This window comes from Trichosurus vulpecula, chromosome 1, assembly GCF_011100635.1.
Source record: "Trichosurus vulpecula isolate mTriVul1 chromosome 1, mTriVul1.pri, whole genome shotgun sequence".
Taxonomy (NCBI): Eukaryota; Metazoa; Chordata; class Mammalia; order Diprotodontia; family Phalangeridae; genus Trichosurus; species Trichosurus vulpecula.
In genome coordinates, this window is record NC_050573.1 from 403,553,532 (window position 1) to 403,572,456 (window position 18,925).

At 40.7% G+C, this 18,925-nt stretch overlaps 1 protein-coding gene across 1 annotated transcript in view; it reads left to right on the forward strand.

The window, feature by feature from the left end:
• Positions 1-18,925, forward strand: part of EGFLAM (EGF like, fibronectin type III and laminin G domains) — a 261,390-nt gene that overhangs the window by 209,876 nt on the left and 32,589 nt on the right. The window contains exons 17-18 of the mRNA XM_036767943.1: positions 3,923-4,039; positions 8,658-8,838. Coding sequence (XP_036623838.1) covers positions 3,923-4,039; positions 8,658-8,838 — 298 coding nt within the window. The remainder of the gene's footprint in view (positions 1-3,922; positions 4,040-8,657; positions 8,839-18,925) is intronic.

The following is an 18,925-nucleotide window of genomic DNA, read 5'->3' on the forward strand; positions in this document are numbered from 1 at the left end:
TCCTCTAAGTCCCTAAAAAGTGATTATTCTGCCTTCAATTTGCTGGCTATGGCAAGGTAAACTTTTTGTCATCAGGGGCCAATGATCTCTGACTGCCAGGATCCCAAGAGGTAGGTCCATGCAAGAGAATAAAGGACTCAGTGTGGTTTAAAAGGAGGTCAGTTCCTCCAAACATCAGTGACCCAACCAACCCTCTGAGGGGCATTTGAACACTTTTCACTGCTTGATTCTTCCTCCTCCCAAATGCATGCATGTCATTGTCTATTATGATCAAGCCACAGAACCATTCAAAGGACCTTTTTTGCATCCCATTTCAGTGCTGTCAAATAATAAATGGTTGCAACCTTGTGACACAGAGCCCCCATCACCCAGCCTTTAGGTGTCCTCCATGTCTAAAACTTCAGACACCTCCTATCACAACAGGTATACAATATTGTCTTGGAAACACACATAACACAAGGGAATACAAACACAGCTCGACAAGGAAGCCACAGGAAAGTAATGGCTCTATCACAAAGGAATCCCACCAGGTTCACCTTTGAGTACGGCTCTGCAGCCATGCTATAAGGCTAAGTTTAGGAACACCATCCCCAGAATAAGAGAAATATAAGCCCTCACTGGGGATATTGGCAGCAATTGTTACCTTCTTTATTTTATTTTGTGGGGTTTTTTTTGGCAGGGTAATTGGGGTTAAGTGACTCACCGAAGGTCACACAGCTAGTACATGTGTCAAGTGTCTGAGGCCAGATATGAACTCAGGTCCTCCTGACTCTAGGGCTGGTGCTCTACTCACTGAGCCACCTAGCTGCCCCCATTTGTTACCTTCTAGTTCCCACAGCTCATCTACTCTGCTTCCTTCTAATACTTGAAATGCCTTTCATGCCCTAGTTGGGAAAGACTCTCCCATTTCTTTCAGCAACATAACTGAATCCTTATGCCTTGCTCTCATCCCATTGAGGGACTGCCTTAAATGCCCTGCCAATGAAACCCTAAATTCCAGTTTAAAAAAAGAATAATCAATATTCTCATAATTATTTTTACCACTGAGAAAATTGAAAAATAGAACTATGAAATAACTCCTCAGGAGTTAACTCCCAAGTCTCATGACTTCTGGCCCAGGGCCCCCTCCTCTCATTGTTCACTTCCTCAATTCCTCCCACTATTCCTGATCTGATCAATTAACCAATCAGCAAGCATTTTATTGAGTGCCTGCCATGTACAAAGCACCATCACAGGCATTGGAGACACAATATGTATGTAAATATGTACGTGTAAAATGCATAGAATAGATAAATTACCTTAGGAAAGTCCTCTAAGAAAAAAATGGGCAAATTTTATGATTTTGAAGTTGAATTCTTGTTTCTTTCCCAAGAAGCAAAGAAGCTTTCCAGCTCATGTGTAGATAAATAAATACAGTCTACAGCAAAGGTGTCAATCACTAGGGCAGAAACATGTTAAAATGTAATTAGGAAAATGTTTAACAAAATAAATGAAAATAAAATAGAACATAGATAATGTTAACAGGTGGTTTTCTAAGTCAAATATGCACTGGCAGGGAGCTCTGTGTACCATGTAGTGACCCTCATTTCTATTTGAGTTTGACACCACCGAGTTACAGGATCATAGAACAGAATTTTCTATAGTACTGGAAGGAGTCACCTCATGAGCACTAAACCCAACTTTGTTTTGAATTAATGTTGAGTTTAGCAAACTGTCATTGTTCTCTGTGCCCTTACCCGTCTGTAAAATGGGAATGGCAGCATATAGTGAGGGTGTTATAAATGGCCATTAATTGAATTATTTGTGAAGAATTTAAGAATTGTCATTTTATGGCATACCACATTTGCTCTTAGGATGTATATCACACCACAGAACTGTCATTACAAAGAATACTTAAGTAATAGCTAGTCTAAGAGTCAAAAAGGTTCAAGTTTCATCTCTGACACATACTGGCTGCGTGACCTTGAACTAATCACTTACTTTCCCAGTGACCTGGGCATCTTTGTAAGGCATGAAGTTGAAGGAAAGATGCCAATATGCAGTGTGGGAAGAATTTCCTCAACCAGAATTCTCTAGTGCAAAATACACACACACACACACACACACACACACACACACACACACGTATGTATGTATATGTATATATACACCCACCCCATAGGGTTTCCATACCCACCATATCTGGATATGAGACTTGTACCCAAATGGGGAAGGTCAGTGTCTTCCTTTGTCTCTGTTTGAGCCAGCCCTGGCTCAGTGGCTGGAAAGCCAGAATTGCAAACTGTTTCAGTAAGTGTCTCCTAAGTGTGTGAAGAATTTCTGTTTGCAGCTGGTGTCTGAACCAGAGAGAGGTGATTCTGCTCTGTGGGAGGAGAGTGGGTGTTGAAAATTGAGCTGTAACCAGCTCCCTTGCTTGGGGATTTTCTGGGAGGGTGTGTCTGGTAGGGGCACAGCCAGGTGAAATATATTGGGGAATAGGGAGAGGAAGTGGAGAATGGAACACAGCTTAGAGCGTGGGGCTTTTGAATTGATAACAGGAACAGATCTTGAGTCTTCTGAGAGTGCTCAGTGGGCAGCACTTAAAAATTCCCCTCAGCCCTAGAAAGAGAGAGCTGAGCTCAGAAACAAGGGAGCCCTGGGTCCTTGGTAACTGAAGAATCCCATGTGTGCAGGGGCCTTGGACAGCCTTAGCATGGTGTTGTTTGCTTAGCTATCTGAGGAGGAGGCTCCTTCCAGCTAAGCACAAGAGGCAGATCCCAACATGAAGCCCTTTTTCTAGACTGGAGACATGCAGGCCTTGCTTTGATCCTTGTGTGTTTCTTCTTTCTTTTATCCTGCCCTGCTTGATAACAGCTGTAGCCTTACCTCTTGTCAACGGGAGGGTGGGAGAAGAAGGGAGGAGGATTTTGATGGGCAGCCAGAGGACACCCCAAGAAATCCCTTCCCCCTTTTCTACCTGGAGATACTATAACTTTAGTTGCAATGTACCTTTCCCATCAGCCCCTTTCCAAACTGACTTCTTTATAATCCTTCTCCCTGCATTGACTTAGTTCCACTTGGAGTCTGCGGTGGCAGTTTCTGATCCAGTATTAAACTGGGGCACTGCCTCCTTCTTAGGCCAAACATGAACTTCTTAATTAAAGGGATTTCTGAAAGCCCATCTGCCTCTTCAATAACCCTCAATTAACATGGACGCTTCAAGCTGACAAGGTGTTTGGTAAAGTGCTTCTGCTGCTATTTTGGGTACCTCTTATAATGAAGTGATGCATTCCATAGTTGATAGTATATTAACATGCTTATGCGTCACCCATAGAACTTTCATTCCCAAAGCTCTCAGCGTGCTTTGAAGGGTCTCTCTGTAGACAGTCACACATAACCCGGTTATCTAGAGTTTAGAGTCTGGGTTGTTGCAGACCTATAAGGGAAAGCCCCGCAGGCTTGTGAATGTATATGGGGTTGGAAGAATTTATCTCGATGACAGAGGAGCAAAGGATCATAGTTTTAGAGTTGGAAGGGACCTCAGAGGCCATCTAATTCAGCACCTTCATGCTATACATTAGGTAATTCGCCCAAAGTCACACAGGTAGTAAACATCGGAAATGTGATTTGAACCCAGATCCTTTAGAGCCAGAGTTCTTTCCAGTGTTCTCTGAAGAAGTAGTGGATGAAAGTGTCTTAGCTGCCTCTTCCATCCTAACTTGAGAAACCCATGACCATTACAGAATGATGTAAAAGTATTGTGGTTGACCTGCAGTTACCATGAATGGGACTTGAGATTTTTCTGTACCCTCCTTATTCCTTTGTCCCCAGCAAGCACAAAAGAACTCTGTTAGCCTAAAAATCTGGGGTTGGTTTTTTTTTTGTTTACTATTATTTTTATTTTTTATCATTATGATTTTTTTCTATTTACCTCTCATGTCAGGGAGCCTTCACTCAAATTAAGTGCAACACTGATATATTCATTGGTGGAGTCCCCAACTATGACAACCTAAAGAAGAATTCAGGCATCCTCCAGCCTTTCAGTGGGAGCATCCAGAAGGTACAAGTCTAACTTTTTATTTATTTTTGTTTAAGTCTAAGTCTAACTTTTTATTATTGTGGGACATCGACTGAGGTCTTCCTACAAGAATAGCTTTGGGGTAGAATCTGTAGGATGATGGAATCAAAGAACCAGAAATTGAGGTGTGTCCATCAATTGAGGCATGGCTGAATAAATTATGGTATGTGAATGTAATGCAAAACTATTGTACTGTAAAAAATTATGAAAGGGATGGTTCCAATAAAACCTGGGAAGACTTATATGAACTAATGCAGAGTAAGGTGAGTATAACCAAGAGAACAATTTATATAACAATATTTTTAAAATACTTTTGAAAGATTCTGAGCAATGCAATGACCAGCCATGATTCCAGAGGACCCACAGTGAAGCGTGTTACCCACTTACTGATAAGAGAAGTATAAGAAACTCAAGGTACAGAATGAAAGATTTCTTTTGGATATGGACAAGGAAGAATTTATTTTTGCCTGACTGCATATTTCTTACAAGGGCTTTGTTTTTCTTTTTGAATTGGTGAGAGAAAAAAATAGGTTTTTGTTCATTAGAAAAAATAAAATAAACTTTTTACATAACTTATATTAAAACCCATGCTACCCCAAACCACAAGATTATATCAAAAGATGAAGAAAAAGACTTTAACAAAATAACTTATTTATGCTAAAAACCTTTAAAAAGAGGGGCACTCACTGTCCACTTAGTATGAGAAAAAGCATATACAGAACATCCCAAAAATCTTAGTGCAATTTTAAACTTTAATAAGGTTTAATAAGTTTAAAAGTGGACCAAGACTTTGCCTATCTAAGTATGCACAACTGTTAAAAAATAACTTTTAAAAATTCTTTCAACATATCACCCCCTCCTACTTCTGACTTATTGCAGGACAGTGATGGTGTCATGTGCTCCAAATATACCAAAAGACCCTGGGATATCTCAAGAAAGATAGCAGACCATGGTTCACTCCAAAAAATCCTACACTGGGGAGGAGGGAGGAGCAGAAGGAAGCCTAAAATCTATTCTTGGCTCTATTCTCCTCTCTGGTATTTCTCTTTGGTTTGCTCAGGACATGAGCCAATTTGTAGAGCTGTGGGGTTTTTTTTCCCTCTTCTTCAGCAGTTGCAGGCTATCAATCATGTAACTGAGCTTATGAGAATTAGGGTTGAAGAAGTCTTGCAAAGAGGGTTCCAAAGCCATTCAGCCACAGATATCTGGTCCTGCGTGAAAGGTCATGTACCAGTCCCACTCCACTTCCATATCTTCCTTTCCCTATTACAATAAGCTAGAAGAATGCTCTCTCTGCAGCAATAACTGAGTTAATTCACGGGTGCAGATTTACTGGAAAACCAAACAGCATAAATAAGAAGCAGGGGCAAGGCATGGCTAGGCTACTTTACCTCACTGGGCCTGAGTTTCCTCATCTGGAAAATGAGAGTATTAGACTAGATTTCTAAACTCCATTCCTGCTCTAAATCTGTGCCCCTGTGATATTGTCTAAGTTCACCTTGATTCCTTAGAACCATAGACTCAAAGAGCAATAGACTCCTAGAGTTGAAAGGGACCTTGGAGATCATCTGATTCTATCTACTCATTTTTACAAGTGAGGAAACTAGAAATGTATTTTATGCTTGTGGGCTTATCTTCACCCCTGAGTTAAAGAATGGAAGTGGCTAAGATGAGAGAGAGAGAGAGAGAGAGAGAGAGAGAGAGAGAGAGAGAGAGAGAGAGAGAGAGGGAGAGAGGGAGGGAGGGAGAGGGAGAGGGAGAGGGAGGGAGGGAGGGAGAGGGAGAGGGAGGGAGGGAGGGAGGGAGAGAGAGAGAGAGAGAGAGAGAGAGAAAGAGAGAGAGAGAGAGAGAGAGAGGAAAGGAGAAAGTTGGCAAGTATCTTCCTCTTCTATATTTTAAAAACTCTGGGAGGTAACTCTCTTTCACATTTTTCATCTGGCTCAGATGTTTGCTGTTCTAAGATGACTACAAGCCCAATCTCCCTGGAGTATCGTGCCCCCTACTCAATAAATTCCAGGGGCTCCTGTACCACCTCCAGGGTCAAATATAAAATCCTCCATTGGACATTCAAAGCTCTCTACAACCTGGCCCTTCTCTACCTTTCCAGTTTTTTCACATTGGCCTCCTTGTTGTTTCTTGCACACAACACTCCATCTCCAGACTCTGGGTATTTTCATTGGCTATTCCCATAGTTTGCATTCTCTCCTTCTTCATTTCTTCCTGCTGGCTTTTCTGCTTCCTTCGAGTCCCAGGTATAATCCCTCCATCTGTAGGAAGCCTTTCCTGATGCTCTTTAATGCTCATGCCTTCCATCCATTGAACATCTCCTATTTGTTCTGTATATAGCTTGTTTGTGCACAGTTGTTTTCATGTTGCTTACCATTTTCAACTATGAACTCTTGAGAACAGAGACTGCCTTTCACTTTATTTTGTAACCCCAGCACTTAGCACAGTGCCTGGCACATAAGAAGTACTTAATAAATGCTTATTAACTGACTGACTGACTCCATATATGGCCGAGTTGATTAGCCATCCATCTCATTATTTCTTTGTGATTTTCTTTTTTGAAGGCAGTAGAGATGCCTGGCACATTCATCCTTTGCCCCACTCACCTAGCTTCCCCCTTCCTCTTTCCTCCTTCCCTTCTTCCCATTGGTCTCCACATACTTGATTCTTTTCCAAATTATTACTCCCTTAGAGATGCTTCTTTTGGTTCCATTATTATTGGCTCTCATCTGCCCTCCCGCCCCCCGCCCCAACCCTGTTCTTACCCTGAAGCTTAAACAGCCACTCGTAATCTCTACCCAGTTTCATAGTCCTTTACCACCAGCTTGTAGAGTGGAAATTTTAGAAAGTTCTGTCCTGTTGATGTTGAAGTTGGGGGGAAGGAGAAAGTTGGGAGGAGGAGGAGAAAAGAAAAAGTAAGACAGACTCCAGGTTTTCTTTCAGCTTGAGTTTTCTGCTTCTAATAGCTGGCAAGTCTTCCAAAGTCCGTATTCAGGGCGGGAAGTACCACTGGTGCATTCTTGTAACCTTCACACATACTGCTGAGTTCCCCTAAGAAATGACCTTCCTATCTCAAAGTAAATACACATTCTGCCCCATAAATGGTGTCCGCTTATTGGGGGTAGGAGGTGAAGAGTGTCACAATTCAGAATTCACCTCCCTTCATGTGAAATCAAAGCCTCCTGATCGGCCTTCTTGCCTCCAATCCCTCCCTTCTCCAATTCATCCTTCATACCAGTATTCAAGTAATCTGACATCTAATGCTCACTACGCTTCATTTACCGCCTCTGCCATTGCACATGGAAAACATAGACATCCCCAAGTGTGACTCGCCTCAGAAGCTGTGTAAACCATTTACGTCCTTCACCAGTGGCTTATGAGGCGTACACTTCAGAGCTATTCTGTCCATTCCCAAGTAATTTCTGTTCTCCTTTTGAAACAGGAATAGGAGAAGAGGGAAAGTTAAGAAAAGAAAGAAGTCATTTGGAATTTCCTCCCAGCTTGAGAGTTCTCTTACCCCTTCTTTTTTCCCCTAGCTGTTGTCTTTGAGCTTCAGCTGCAGTATCTCTCTACTCAAAAGCCTTCAGTTGTCTACGGAACAAAATATGGAGCCCTTTTTTTGAGGGGGGAAGGCAGGGCACTTGGGGTTAAGTGACTTGCACAAGGTCACACAGCTAGTGTGTCAAGCGTCTGAGGGCAGATTTGAACTCATGTCCTGCTGACTCCAGGGCCGGTGCTCTACTCACTGCACCACCTAGCTGCCCCTGGACCCTTTCTCTTAACATTTCAAGCCACTCTACGATCTGGCTCCTCCCTATCTTTCCAACTTTATCTAATACTACTCCCTTTTCAATGTGCTAGAGATATAGACTAGTCTGTGCACCGTTTTTATCCTTCTCTTCCTTGTCTCTTTGCCTCTTCTCAGGCCACCACCATCCCCTGAAGGGACTTCATTCCTGCCAATATCCCTCACCTCCATCCCCACCTAAAATCCTCCATTCCTTCAAAGCCTAGCTTAGATGCCAGGCCCTCCTTAAAGCCTTACCTGATTCCCACTGCTGAAATTGTTCTCTTCCTTTGCCTCAAATTTTTCATAGGACCTTGCCTACAGCTCTCCATTGTGCTTATATTTTGCTTGGATTGTATTTTTTTATTAAAATGTTTCTGTCTCATTATATGACCAGCTGTCTAAGTGCCAGGTCTGTATCATTCCACCTTCATGCAATGATCCCTGGTACCCTTCTCAGTGCATTGTACATGGTAAGTTTTAAATAAACATTTGTTGGATTGCACTGAATTGTAGATTGGGAAATTTTGGCTTATTATCAGGAAGGGGATCATTTTATTCTACTGCTCTATTATGTACTATTAAATATATCCTATAATATATCATAACATTATCATTAGTGAGATTTTAAGTCTATCTTTCCCACTTCCATCAGGTTAGAATCTAAGCAGATGGTAGAAGTATTTAATCTCTGTGCTTAGAGTTATTCAGGGTCACAGAAATCCTGACCCAAGCTGTACTAAGTAATGTTTTAGAAGCTCACATAGAGGGCCTCTGAATTCTTCCATTGCTTTTTCTTGTTTCAAGATTGTCCTCAATGACAGAACCATTCATGTGAAGCACGATTTTACTTCTGGTGTGAACGTGGAGAATACCGCCCACCCATGTGTGCGAACCCCCTGTGCCAATGGAGGCAGCTGTAGACCCAAGAAGGATGGGTATGAATGTGACTGCCCCTTAGGCTTTGATGGGCAGCACTGCCAAAAAGGTAAACACCAACAGCGTTAAAGTCTCAGTTTCTTGCCTTGAGGATAGCGGGTGTAACAAAGATGTTGAACTATTATTAGAATAAGACTATAACCTTTCACACATTTGGAGTTATTAAAAGGAGATATTGTGTATGGGTGCATGTGTGTCTGCCAGGTGGTGGGGGGGACCCTCTGGTCCATAGACTGAAACTAGCCAATATACGTAATAGATATAACATATGATATAGCCCATACATGTAAGTGGAGGTGCTATTACATGAAAATCTACTAATGAACCCTGTCCAATTTCAGAAATATTTTAATATTATGTATACTATTAATTAAGCTAAATGTTATATTAATATTTTGGGGCATTTAAAAACAACTAAAATTTCAACATCCTTTTTACTAGGAGTTGTTGAAGATCCAAATGTAAAATTACCTGCACTAATAAACACACAAAAAGAAAAAAAAAAACACTCACTAGAAGATATTTTTGAGCCATTCAGATTTGGACAACTTGGTTTTGATAAAAAAAAAAAACTGCAAAAATATTTCCTTCTCAATTGCCTTTATTTATCTATGCAAAGTTCTTTGTTTATCCATCCAGAGTTCTAGGAATGGTTTTAAATATAGATCTCGTGGCCTATGGGCCTCTTGTGTGTAAATGGGCCAGTTGCTGTCACTTCTGGGTCGGAGGACACAGCCCTGAAAATAAGTAAGCATTCGGTTGTGTGTTTCTATTTACCCAAGAAGTAAAAGAAATTATATGGGATGAAAATAAGTTTTGCAGCTGACTTTGTAAAAAATGCAATGTACTCTGTCTCTCTTTTTCCTTTTTTGATCATAAGGGGTAGTCATGGGAATCTGCGTGTAGAAAACTGTGTAGGTCTATAGATTCTGTTATCCAGTGATACATGGAATGGCACATAGAGAAGTAGATGTTTGAAAGAAAGAGAATGGCAAAAACCACAGGAGTTTGTAAATTTTGAAAACAGCATAGAAATTTTGTGCATCTGATATATTTTGAAAATTTATTGGTAAACTACACGTGTGTCCACCATGCTTAAAGTGCCAGCTAGTGACACACAGCAGGGGATATCAATTAGCATTTTGACAAATTGGTCTCCCTTTATACTTCAAGCCAGCAACTTAATCACTTCATAAGTTGTGCTCACATTAGTCTGCCAATAGTGAATTTTTGCTACATAAAATTGTATTCATTTAGCTCTTACGAGTATTTTTGAATTCCATAAACCTTCCTGGGAGCCAAGCTCAGTCTGTACTTTAATGTGCTAACACCAATGAAGAAAGTCACCACTGGTGCCACGCTGTGGGAAGTGCTAGATCTGGGGACAGATGACTTGGGTTGGAATCCCAGTTCTGTCACCTACTACCAGTGTGACCATGAGCAAGTCACTTAACTTCTCTGTGCCTCAGTTTCCTCATCTGTAAAATAAAGAGATTGGCTTTAATGACACTTAAGAGCTCCTCCAACTCTAAATCTATGACTCTTTAAGACTGTTTACCTTGGTGCTGCATGTGCTCTATGAGGAAATGTGTCTGGCTTTTAAATTGACAGTTAGCCTTTAGAAGGGAAAAATAAATAAAAGCATAGTTTATAAATATGCTCTTTTTTTCCTGGTGTTAACATTAACTGTGATGCATATAGTACACATACATGTAATATATATCTGATAGATATATTTATGTATCACAGATAACAATACATAATATATGTATCTTATATATGTATTGTATGTATATGTGTATTATATATAGACATATAGCATTTATATTATAAATAGCATATGTACACATATGGCACCATAATTCTATATTGAGAAAGGAATCTACGAGGGTTTGCCTACAGGGATTGAGCCTCCTGAGAAAGTCAGAGAAACCTCAAAATAGCAGCTGAGATCTGCAGGGTGTCCATGGCCTCCTGGCCTCTGCCTCAGCAGCTTCCAGCTGCCTGAAACATGGCAGGATCAGGAAAGAGCATCTGTCTGCTCTGCTGTACAGTATGTCTTTGTACTTCATAAATGAGAGTGCCACAGCCAGCAAAGTCATCTTTTTATCAGTCCGCCATCACCAGGAGGGCTTGTTTATATCAATGGCAGTTTGCATCTCATCATTCCTACCCCCTTTAAGCATGGCATGGGAGAATCAGCAGGGGTTAGGGTTCTGGCTGCGACTGTTGACAGCTTTCTTCCAGCCTTTGTACTACCCACCCTCCAGGTGAACCATTAGAATTTTCACTTTTAAATAAGTATCTGGAGATTGGATTTACATAGGAGAAAATATTCCAACTGTAAAATTTATGGCTATAGTAACATTTAGTGAGCTATTATCACGTGCCTAAAGTTGGCATTAAATAAAATACTTTTTAATTGATTGAGAAAGAAGCTAAGTTTCATTTAAAAATCACAAAATCCCAGGAAAGGCACTTCAGAGACTATCTAGTCCAAAATGTGTGTGAGTTGGAATCCCCTATCCCTACCCCAATACACACACACACACACACACACACACACACACACACACACACCCTCTGGCAAGTGGTCATGTAGACTATTCTTAAACATTAACAGTGACAGGTTGCTTACTACCTCCCAAAGCAGCCCCTACCACTCTGGACAGCTCTGATTAGGATATCTTTCCTATGTAGAATCAAATCTACCTATTTACAAGGTCCATTTATTGCTCTGCTTCTGCATTTTGGGACAAAAGCAAGCAATTATAATCCCCCTTCCACATCATAATCTTTCAAATCTTTAAAGACACCTATCATGTCCTTTTCTTCTTCAGGCTAAATATTCCCATTTACTAGCTGACAATAGAAGAGACTTATCACCAGTAGGTAGCCCTCAAAGCGATGATCTCTTTAGTCATGGCAATTGATGTAACAAAGAAAAAAAATTAAGTAGTCATCATTCCTACATAGCTCCCTTTCACTGGCACAATGGCAGATGATGACCTAGGGGAAAAGTGTAGAGGGCCTTAAAGATCACAAAGTTGTATGCTGAGAGAAAATTTCTATGTGCAGATCTTTGTTCAATGACTGACAGATGGACATATTACTGGAGGGACTCTTCACAATAAACAAAACTACAAGACAAAAGAAAGTCATAACAAAATGGAAGAGTGGGTCATAGAGTTGCCTTGGAAAGACAAATGAAGAAATTGGTTTCATTGTGGGCCCAAAGGCAATAGGAAATATTATTTCACAGGACAGTTGGTCATGTCATCTTGCAGGACTCATGATATCCACATGGAAAAAGAATGCCATTGAAGGCATTGAGAAGAGTGAAGAGCTTAAGAAGGTCCTCCAAACCAAGTCAATGTACACTTTATCAGTAACTTCCATGCGAAGCTAGGTTCAGGGGTAAATAGTGAAAAATGTATTGGAAAATATAGTTCAGATATAAGAAACAAAAGAGGGCAAACACTTGTAGACTACTCAGAATTCTCACACCTATATATCAGAAAAACTTTTTTACCAAAGAGAGTTAGAAGGCTCTTTACATGTTTAATTCCATACAACATTCACAAAACAAAAATTAATTGACTATACCTTAACAAATAGGAAAATTCTAGTTATCGATGGGGGATCCTTTGTAGCATCTACTGTCTCTATGTAATAGGAGCAAATGTAAAATAATCAACACCATATTAGAAGGTAAGGATGGAAAGAAGGCATTCCATTGCAAAAACTTCAACCTAATCTATGCAAATAAGCCTTTGGTACCAAAAAGTGGAAAACAGAAAAAAAAAAAACCTTGTCCATGATCATCACTATTTCTAACAGCTTAATTGGTGTACAACAGTAATCATAACAGGTAGAACAAAAGACCCCAGAAACCACATTAGACCGCAAACAACTTTTATCTCCTTGGCAAGCCCAGAGACACTTTAGAATAAAAACTCACTTGCAAAACAATGGAAGAGGATGGTAGACAATTATGAACCTCATAAAACATTGAGAAGCAGTGGAGATGAAAAAAAAGTTTGGAGAAAACTTATCATGAGATGCTACTAAACCACATCATTCCCCAAAACATTCATAGATTAAACTAGCAGGAGTATAACAAAGAGATGGCATATGGAAGCAATTTTTCAACATTTATGAAATCAGTTTCCATCATCCGTACAGTGGAAGCTCCACATTGGGGCCCTAACACTTCAATAACAAGGTACTACGTGAGACAGTACAAATGGTACTTAAGAAAATGAAATTGGTGAGAATAGCTGGACAATACTAAATGCAACCTGAGGAAGTCTGTGCTGAAAGTGTCACAATCTTGAAAGTGTCACAATGGAGATTATTTGACAAGATGTTTAAGGGAGGTGAAGACAATAAAATAATAGAAAAAGTCGCAAATGATATTAATATCCCTCCAAAATAGTTGAATGCTTATTAAGAACTGTTGATCCATGTGCCGGAGTTGTGTTCTATATGGATGGAAGGCATGCCCACATCCATGAAATCATAGATCCATCTATTTGATATTGCCTAGTCTAAAAAATGTTATTCTCACTGGAAATAATAGGAGCAAAAAACCAAGTATTTTAGTAGTTCCCCCTCCTCTCCATTATCTATTATCATTGTTCCTTCAATGCCAAACAATAATCCTGTTCCCTTAAAGATCTTCCTTCCTTTTTTCCTTCTTTCTGGTTTTCTTCCTCCCTTCCTCCTTCCTGTCCTTCCTTCTCCCCTCTCTTACTCCCTCCTTCCTTTGTTCTTTTCCTCCTCCTCCTCTTCCTCCTTCTCCTCTCCTTCCACCTTCTCCTTCTCTCTTTCTTTCTCCCTTCCTTCCTTCCCTTTTCCCTCCTTCCTTTTTCCCTTCTTCCTGTCCTTTCTTTCACTGTACATTTCCATTACCCAATATGGAAGAAAAATAATAAAACAACAAAACTTTACTAGGTGCTTACCGTGTGCCGGGCATTGCACTAAGACAGAGCCTGCCCTCAAGCAGTTTACATTCTACAGGTTTAGATAAATTTATGAGTAGTGGATGTGAAGTCAAGAGAGACTTGGGCTTGAATGCTGGTCCTGACATTTACAAGTTGTGTAACCATGGGCAAGTCGTTTAATTCCTCAAAGCCTTGTATTCCTATTTATAAAACATTAATAATAATACCTCTAGTACCTATCTCAGTGTAAGAATCCATTGAGATAATGCATGCATACCACCTTACAAACCTTGACTGTATGGAGCACATGGGCATGTGTTTGCATATGTGTATATATTTACATACATATATACATGTATATACATATATACCTATGTATGTATTTATTTACCAACATTCAGTTATTAGGGAAAGTGACGGTTTATTAAGGGCACATCCATATCTTTGAGGCTGAAATTTGGCAGGACAAGGCTCTCCCACAATATATCTCTGATGTTGTTTTCATAGACAGAATCTTGAAAGCAACCCCTGGTCTTACTCAGCAGGGCCTTCCTTATTTATAAATGTTTTAGAGGTTTGAGGGGGTTTACCCCCTATTCCAATCTAAAGACCAAATTGGAATTCAGAACACTAAGAGTTTAGAGATCAAGACCAGCCCAAGTAAAACTGCACATTTTTTCTTTGCCTCTTCTCTGACCTGAGCCTCACCCCAGCCCCTATTTCCTAATTTTCAGAACTTGCCCTTCCCCTCCCATATATAAATTTACCTATTCCAAGTCCTAGGTGTCAGAAACTACTAGGTTAACATGCCACCCTTACTAGATAGAACACTTGTATTCTAACAAGTGTTTTTCTAAGACCAAAGAAATTAATCTAAAAATAGAGAAAGAGATAGAGATTTGTAGGCAAGCAGGCCAATGAGTGCACAAAAAACAGCCTCCCCTCTGTAGGGATGCTCTCAAACCCTTTGCAACTACAAATGCTCCAGCCAGTCCTGGATGCTCCAGCAAATCCCTCCCCAACACCTAGACTTTTCATATCACTCCGTAAGTCATTAAGCCACTTGGAAGAGTGGGCCATTAGCTGAGCAGAAGGTCACTTGAGAAGGCAACCGGAATAATCCCATCCCTTTTGATTCTCCTATGCACCTCAGGAACACTTCTTTGAAGACAATTTAGAAGCAGGCAATGCTCTAAATGATCACTAGGTGGGGGTGTTGCTCCATTGGCTGCTCTTTAGACCGCACACAGCTACCTCCTTCAAGATGCACTGGTGGATCAGAAAGGCAGTCATCATAATTGGGTCCTTCATTATGCTCTCTGTTAAAATATCTGATCATACCCTAATCAGGACTGACACAGCAGAGTGTTGGTATTCCTGACATGGATAATGAGTTTCCGGTTGTACTGAGTAGTTTCACAGCACATTTCCAGGTGCAATATCTAGGGTTGATTTGTTTGTTTTTTTAAGTGTGAGAAAAATAGGGCAGCTAAGTGGCACAGTGGATAGAGTGCCAGGCCTGGAGTCATGAAGACCTGAGTTCAAATCAGACCTCAGATATTTACTAGCTGTGTAACCCTGAGCAAGTCACTTCACCCCGTTTGCCTCAGTTTCCTCATCTGTCAAATGAGCTGGAGAAGGAAATGGCAAACCACTCCAGTATCTTTCCCAAATGGGATCATGAAGAGTCAGACATGACTGAAAACAACTAAACAACAAGGAAAAATAGCTCCAATGCAGGTGGGTCCCAGATAAAAACTTATACAGATCAGGGGTGAGGAACCTGCAGCCTGAGGGGACCTTCTAGGTCCTTGGGTGTGGCCTTTTGACCCAGTCTAAGTAGGATTTGTTCTGTGAAGCTGGATTCAGTCAAAGGGCCCCACTTGAGGATGTAGAGGGCCACCTGTGGCCTTGGGGGCCCCAAGTTCCCCACCCCTGAAGGTGGTTATTTTTATTCTGTTAACTGGATTTTTACTGAGCCAGTGTCCAACCTGAGAGTGCAAAATCTAATCTATTAGTATATTCATTACAGATATATTGATTATCATAAAAACCAGAACTCCCTCCACAACACTTTACTGACAAATTCACTGCCATACCTTTTTTAAACAGATGAAGGACTTGAGGGATGTTTAAGCTAAAGAGAGAATGCTGGAATAGAGGAAGGGGGACCATGACCACTCTTTCAATATGGGAATTGACAAATGTGGAAGAAGAATTAAATTGATTCTTTGTAGCTTTGGGGTAAAGAACTAGGATTAATGGATGGAAGTTGTAAGGAGGTAGTTTTTGTCTCACTAAAGGAATATTCCTAATATTTAGAACTTTCCAAAATTACAATGAGTTGCCTCATGAACTTGTAAATTCTCTGTCACTGGAAGTGTTTGGGGTGGGGGGTGGGGGAGGCAGGGCCTGCCATCTGTTCAGGGATGTTATAAAGCGAATGTCTGCATTGAGTGGGAAGCTGATGGCCTCCCAGGTCCTTTCTAACTTTATTAATTCTGTGAAGTAGCCGGCTTGCCTAGTGAATTTAAAATGACTTGATTTACAAAAATTTTAATTATACATAACTCTGCAGGAGATAATTCTAAGGTCTCTTCTAACTCTATAATTCCATGATTAATCCATGATTCATCACATCTACTGCATACAAAGCATATTCCTTAGCCACATTGTTTGTACTTAGTTCCCCAGTCTCTAGTATAGAGCCAGGCATATGGTAAGTACTTAATAAATATTTGTTGATAGATTTATTAATTGATTTCTACCTTTTATGTCAGAAAGAGGCCACCTATCCTTCATTCACTACAATATAATCATACCTACAGTCCCTTGAAAGTTCATTTGCTACTCAGATAATTTTGACACCTAAGAAGTAAGAAAAAAAGAGGCAGCTGTCATGAATTATCTCCTTTATTCTATTATCGCTTTCCTTTGTCTTTTGCACTTTCTCCATACAGATCTGAGCTACGTAAGTTAATTAATCCTTTACAAGCTTAGCAAGGGCTCTTTCACAAAGAATATCTTTTACTATTCAGTTCAACAAATATTTATTCAACCTCTACTTTATGCAAGGTACAATGCTTACAAGGCTGGAGAGGGTTAGTCAGAGTGAAATTGTAACACAGAGCCTGGGGTATGCAAGAAGAAAGTAAGCTTCTTGAGGGCAGGAACAATAGAATGTTGTTTTTTTGATTTGGCCTTTGTAACACAGTACTGTGCATGGGGCAAATGCTTAATAAATGTTTGTCGAATTGAACTTAATTGCAAGTAAATCATGTCCAAATCACATCTCCAATACTGGGATTTGTGAGTTAGTTACTTCAACCAACTCTCAAATCTTGCAGAAATTGCTTGGGTGGTAGCCAGGTCTAGGATCAGCTGAGAAAAGGAAGCTTCTAACAATTTCTGCTGAAGCTGACACTCAGCATTGCCTAGATCAGTGGTGTCCAACTCAAACAGAAATGGATCCCTGTGGGCTACGTGTTGACTTAGAAAACCACAAATTAGCATTATCTGTGTGGTATTATATTTTCATTTATTTTGTTAAACATTTCCCAATTATATTTTAATCTGGTTCTGGTCACACTTGAGAATGTTGGAGACATAGTGAGTTTGTTACCTCTGACCCACATGGCCGTAATATTAGGGCTCTTGCCTGGGAACCCAGAGGGATATGAGACTAGCTACTGTCACGTGATATTACAATGACTGCGAGGTTCTGACTGTCCTTATTTTGTTTTATGCTGGCCCCCTGCAGAGTGTGGGAATTACTGCCTCAACAGTAAGTACAATAGGTCCTTCAAGGAGAGGGTTATTTGGGAAAACCACTCTCCAGAGGTACCTCACCCCCATCCCTCCACCCAGCAAACACTCCCACTTGAAGTCTGGGGTTGCCAAACCCAAATCCTAACCTGGGGTTGGTTGTCCAGGAACTATTCGTATTAGCCCTTATACCTGCCTACCTATACCACCACCAATGGAGCTGCTTTTCCCACTTAGGGGAAGGCTATGGTGATAGAATCTTCCTTCCTGAAAAGGCCTCACTCTGAAAAAACACACACTTGCCTCAGAGCAGAACCCAAGGAACAGCCTGCCTTGCCTTGCCTTGGGGATCAACAGACAGCTGAACTCTGAGCTCTAATCCTCAAGCCTGCATTTTTAAGCCTCTCTGTACAGGGCTGATGTGTGACAAGTACATTCAGACCATTTAAAGAAGTCCAGGAGAAGGTCTCTTGGCCCCGGACTTAACATCCCTGGCCAACAACAGCAGGGATTTGGCATGGCTGTAAAACTCACCCTGGGGGCAAGCCAGAACTGGGCAGGGGCCCCTCGGTGTATGTTTAGTTCAGTTCATTTTGGAAGATTGGGTCAGAGCCTGAATATTCTTGTCCTTCTTTCCTTTCATCATCAATTATCTGAAACAAGATGCTTATGATTCTAAGTACTTTATTTTTTCTTTCCTCCTTGGGCCAGTCTCCTCTCTCTCTCTCTCTCTCTCTCTCTCTCTCCTTCCCCCCTCTCTCTCTTCCTCCTCCTCTTCCCCCTCTGTCCCCCTTTCATTTCCACCCATTTATTTCCTTTTCCCTTCCCATCCTACTTCCTTCTCCTGTTTTTATACTTTTCTCTGTTCAGCCTCTCTCCATTTTTATGCCTACCTTTTTCTCCTCTACCTCCCCTCTTCCCCTTCATTTTCCATTCTTTCTTCTTGATGTCATTCTCTCCCCTTATTTCTCTGCTTCTTCTTTACTTTCTCTGCTTCTTCTCTTCCTTGACCTCTCCTATCTTCTGCTTCATTTGCATTATCTCTGCTCTCCCTTCTTTTTTCTACTATTCTCTTTTACCAACCTCTCCTTTGTTGGCTTTTTCATACTCCTTTTTCTTTGCTCCTGATTTCTTTTCCTTTTCTTTGTCTTTCTTCCCAACCTGTTTTCTGAGTCACTGATAGCATAGCCCAGATCTCCCATCACTGCCTGGGTGGATGCTGCAGGTCAGCTGGTTCCTTTCTAAACTCAAGCTTCCACAAAGGACAATAATACATTTTCCCAAGTTAATCTTTTAGAGAACCTGTACTGGTTCTATTATCATTTCAATAATCACACCACCATCCATTTGAGGACATCCTTAGATGGATTCTGGGTTAGATTATTTTCAAAGAAAAAGTCCTAATAGGCCAATAGGGATTATTTT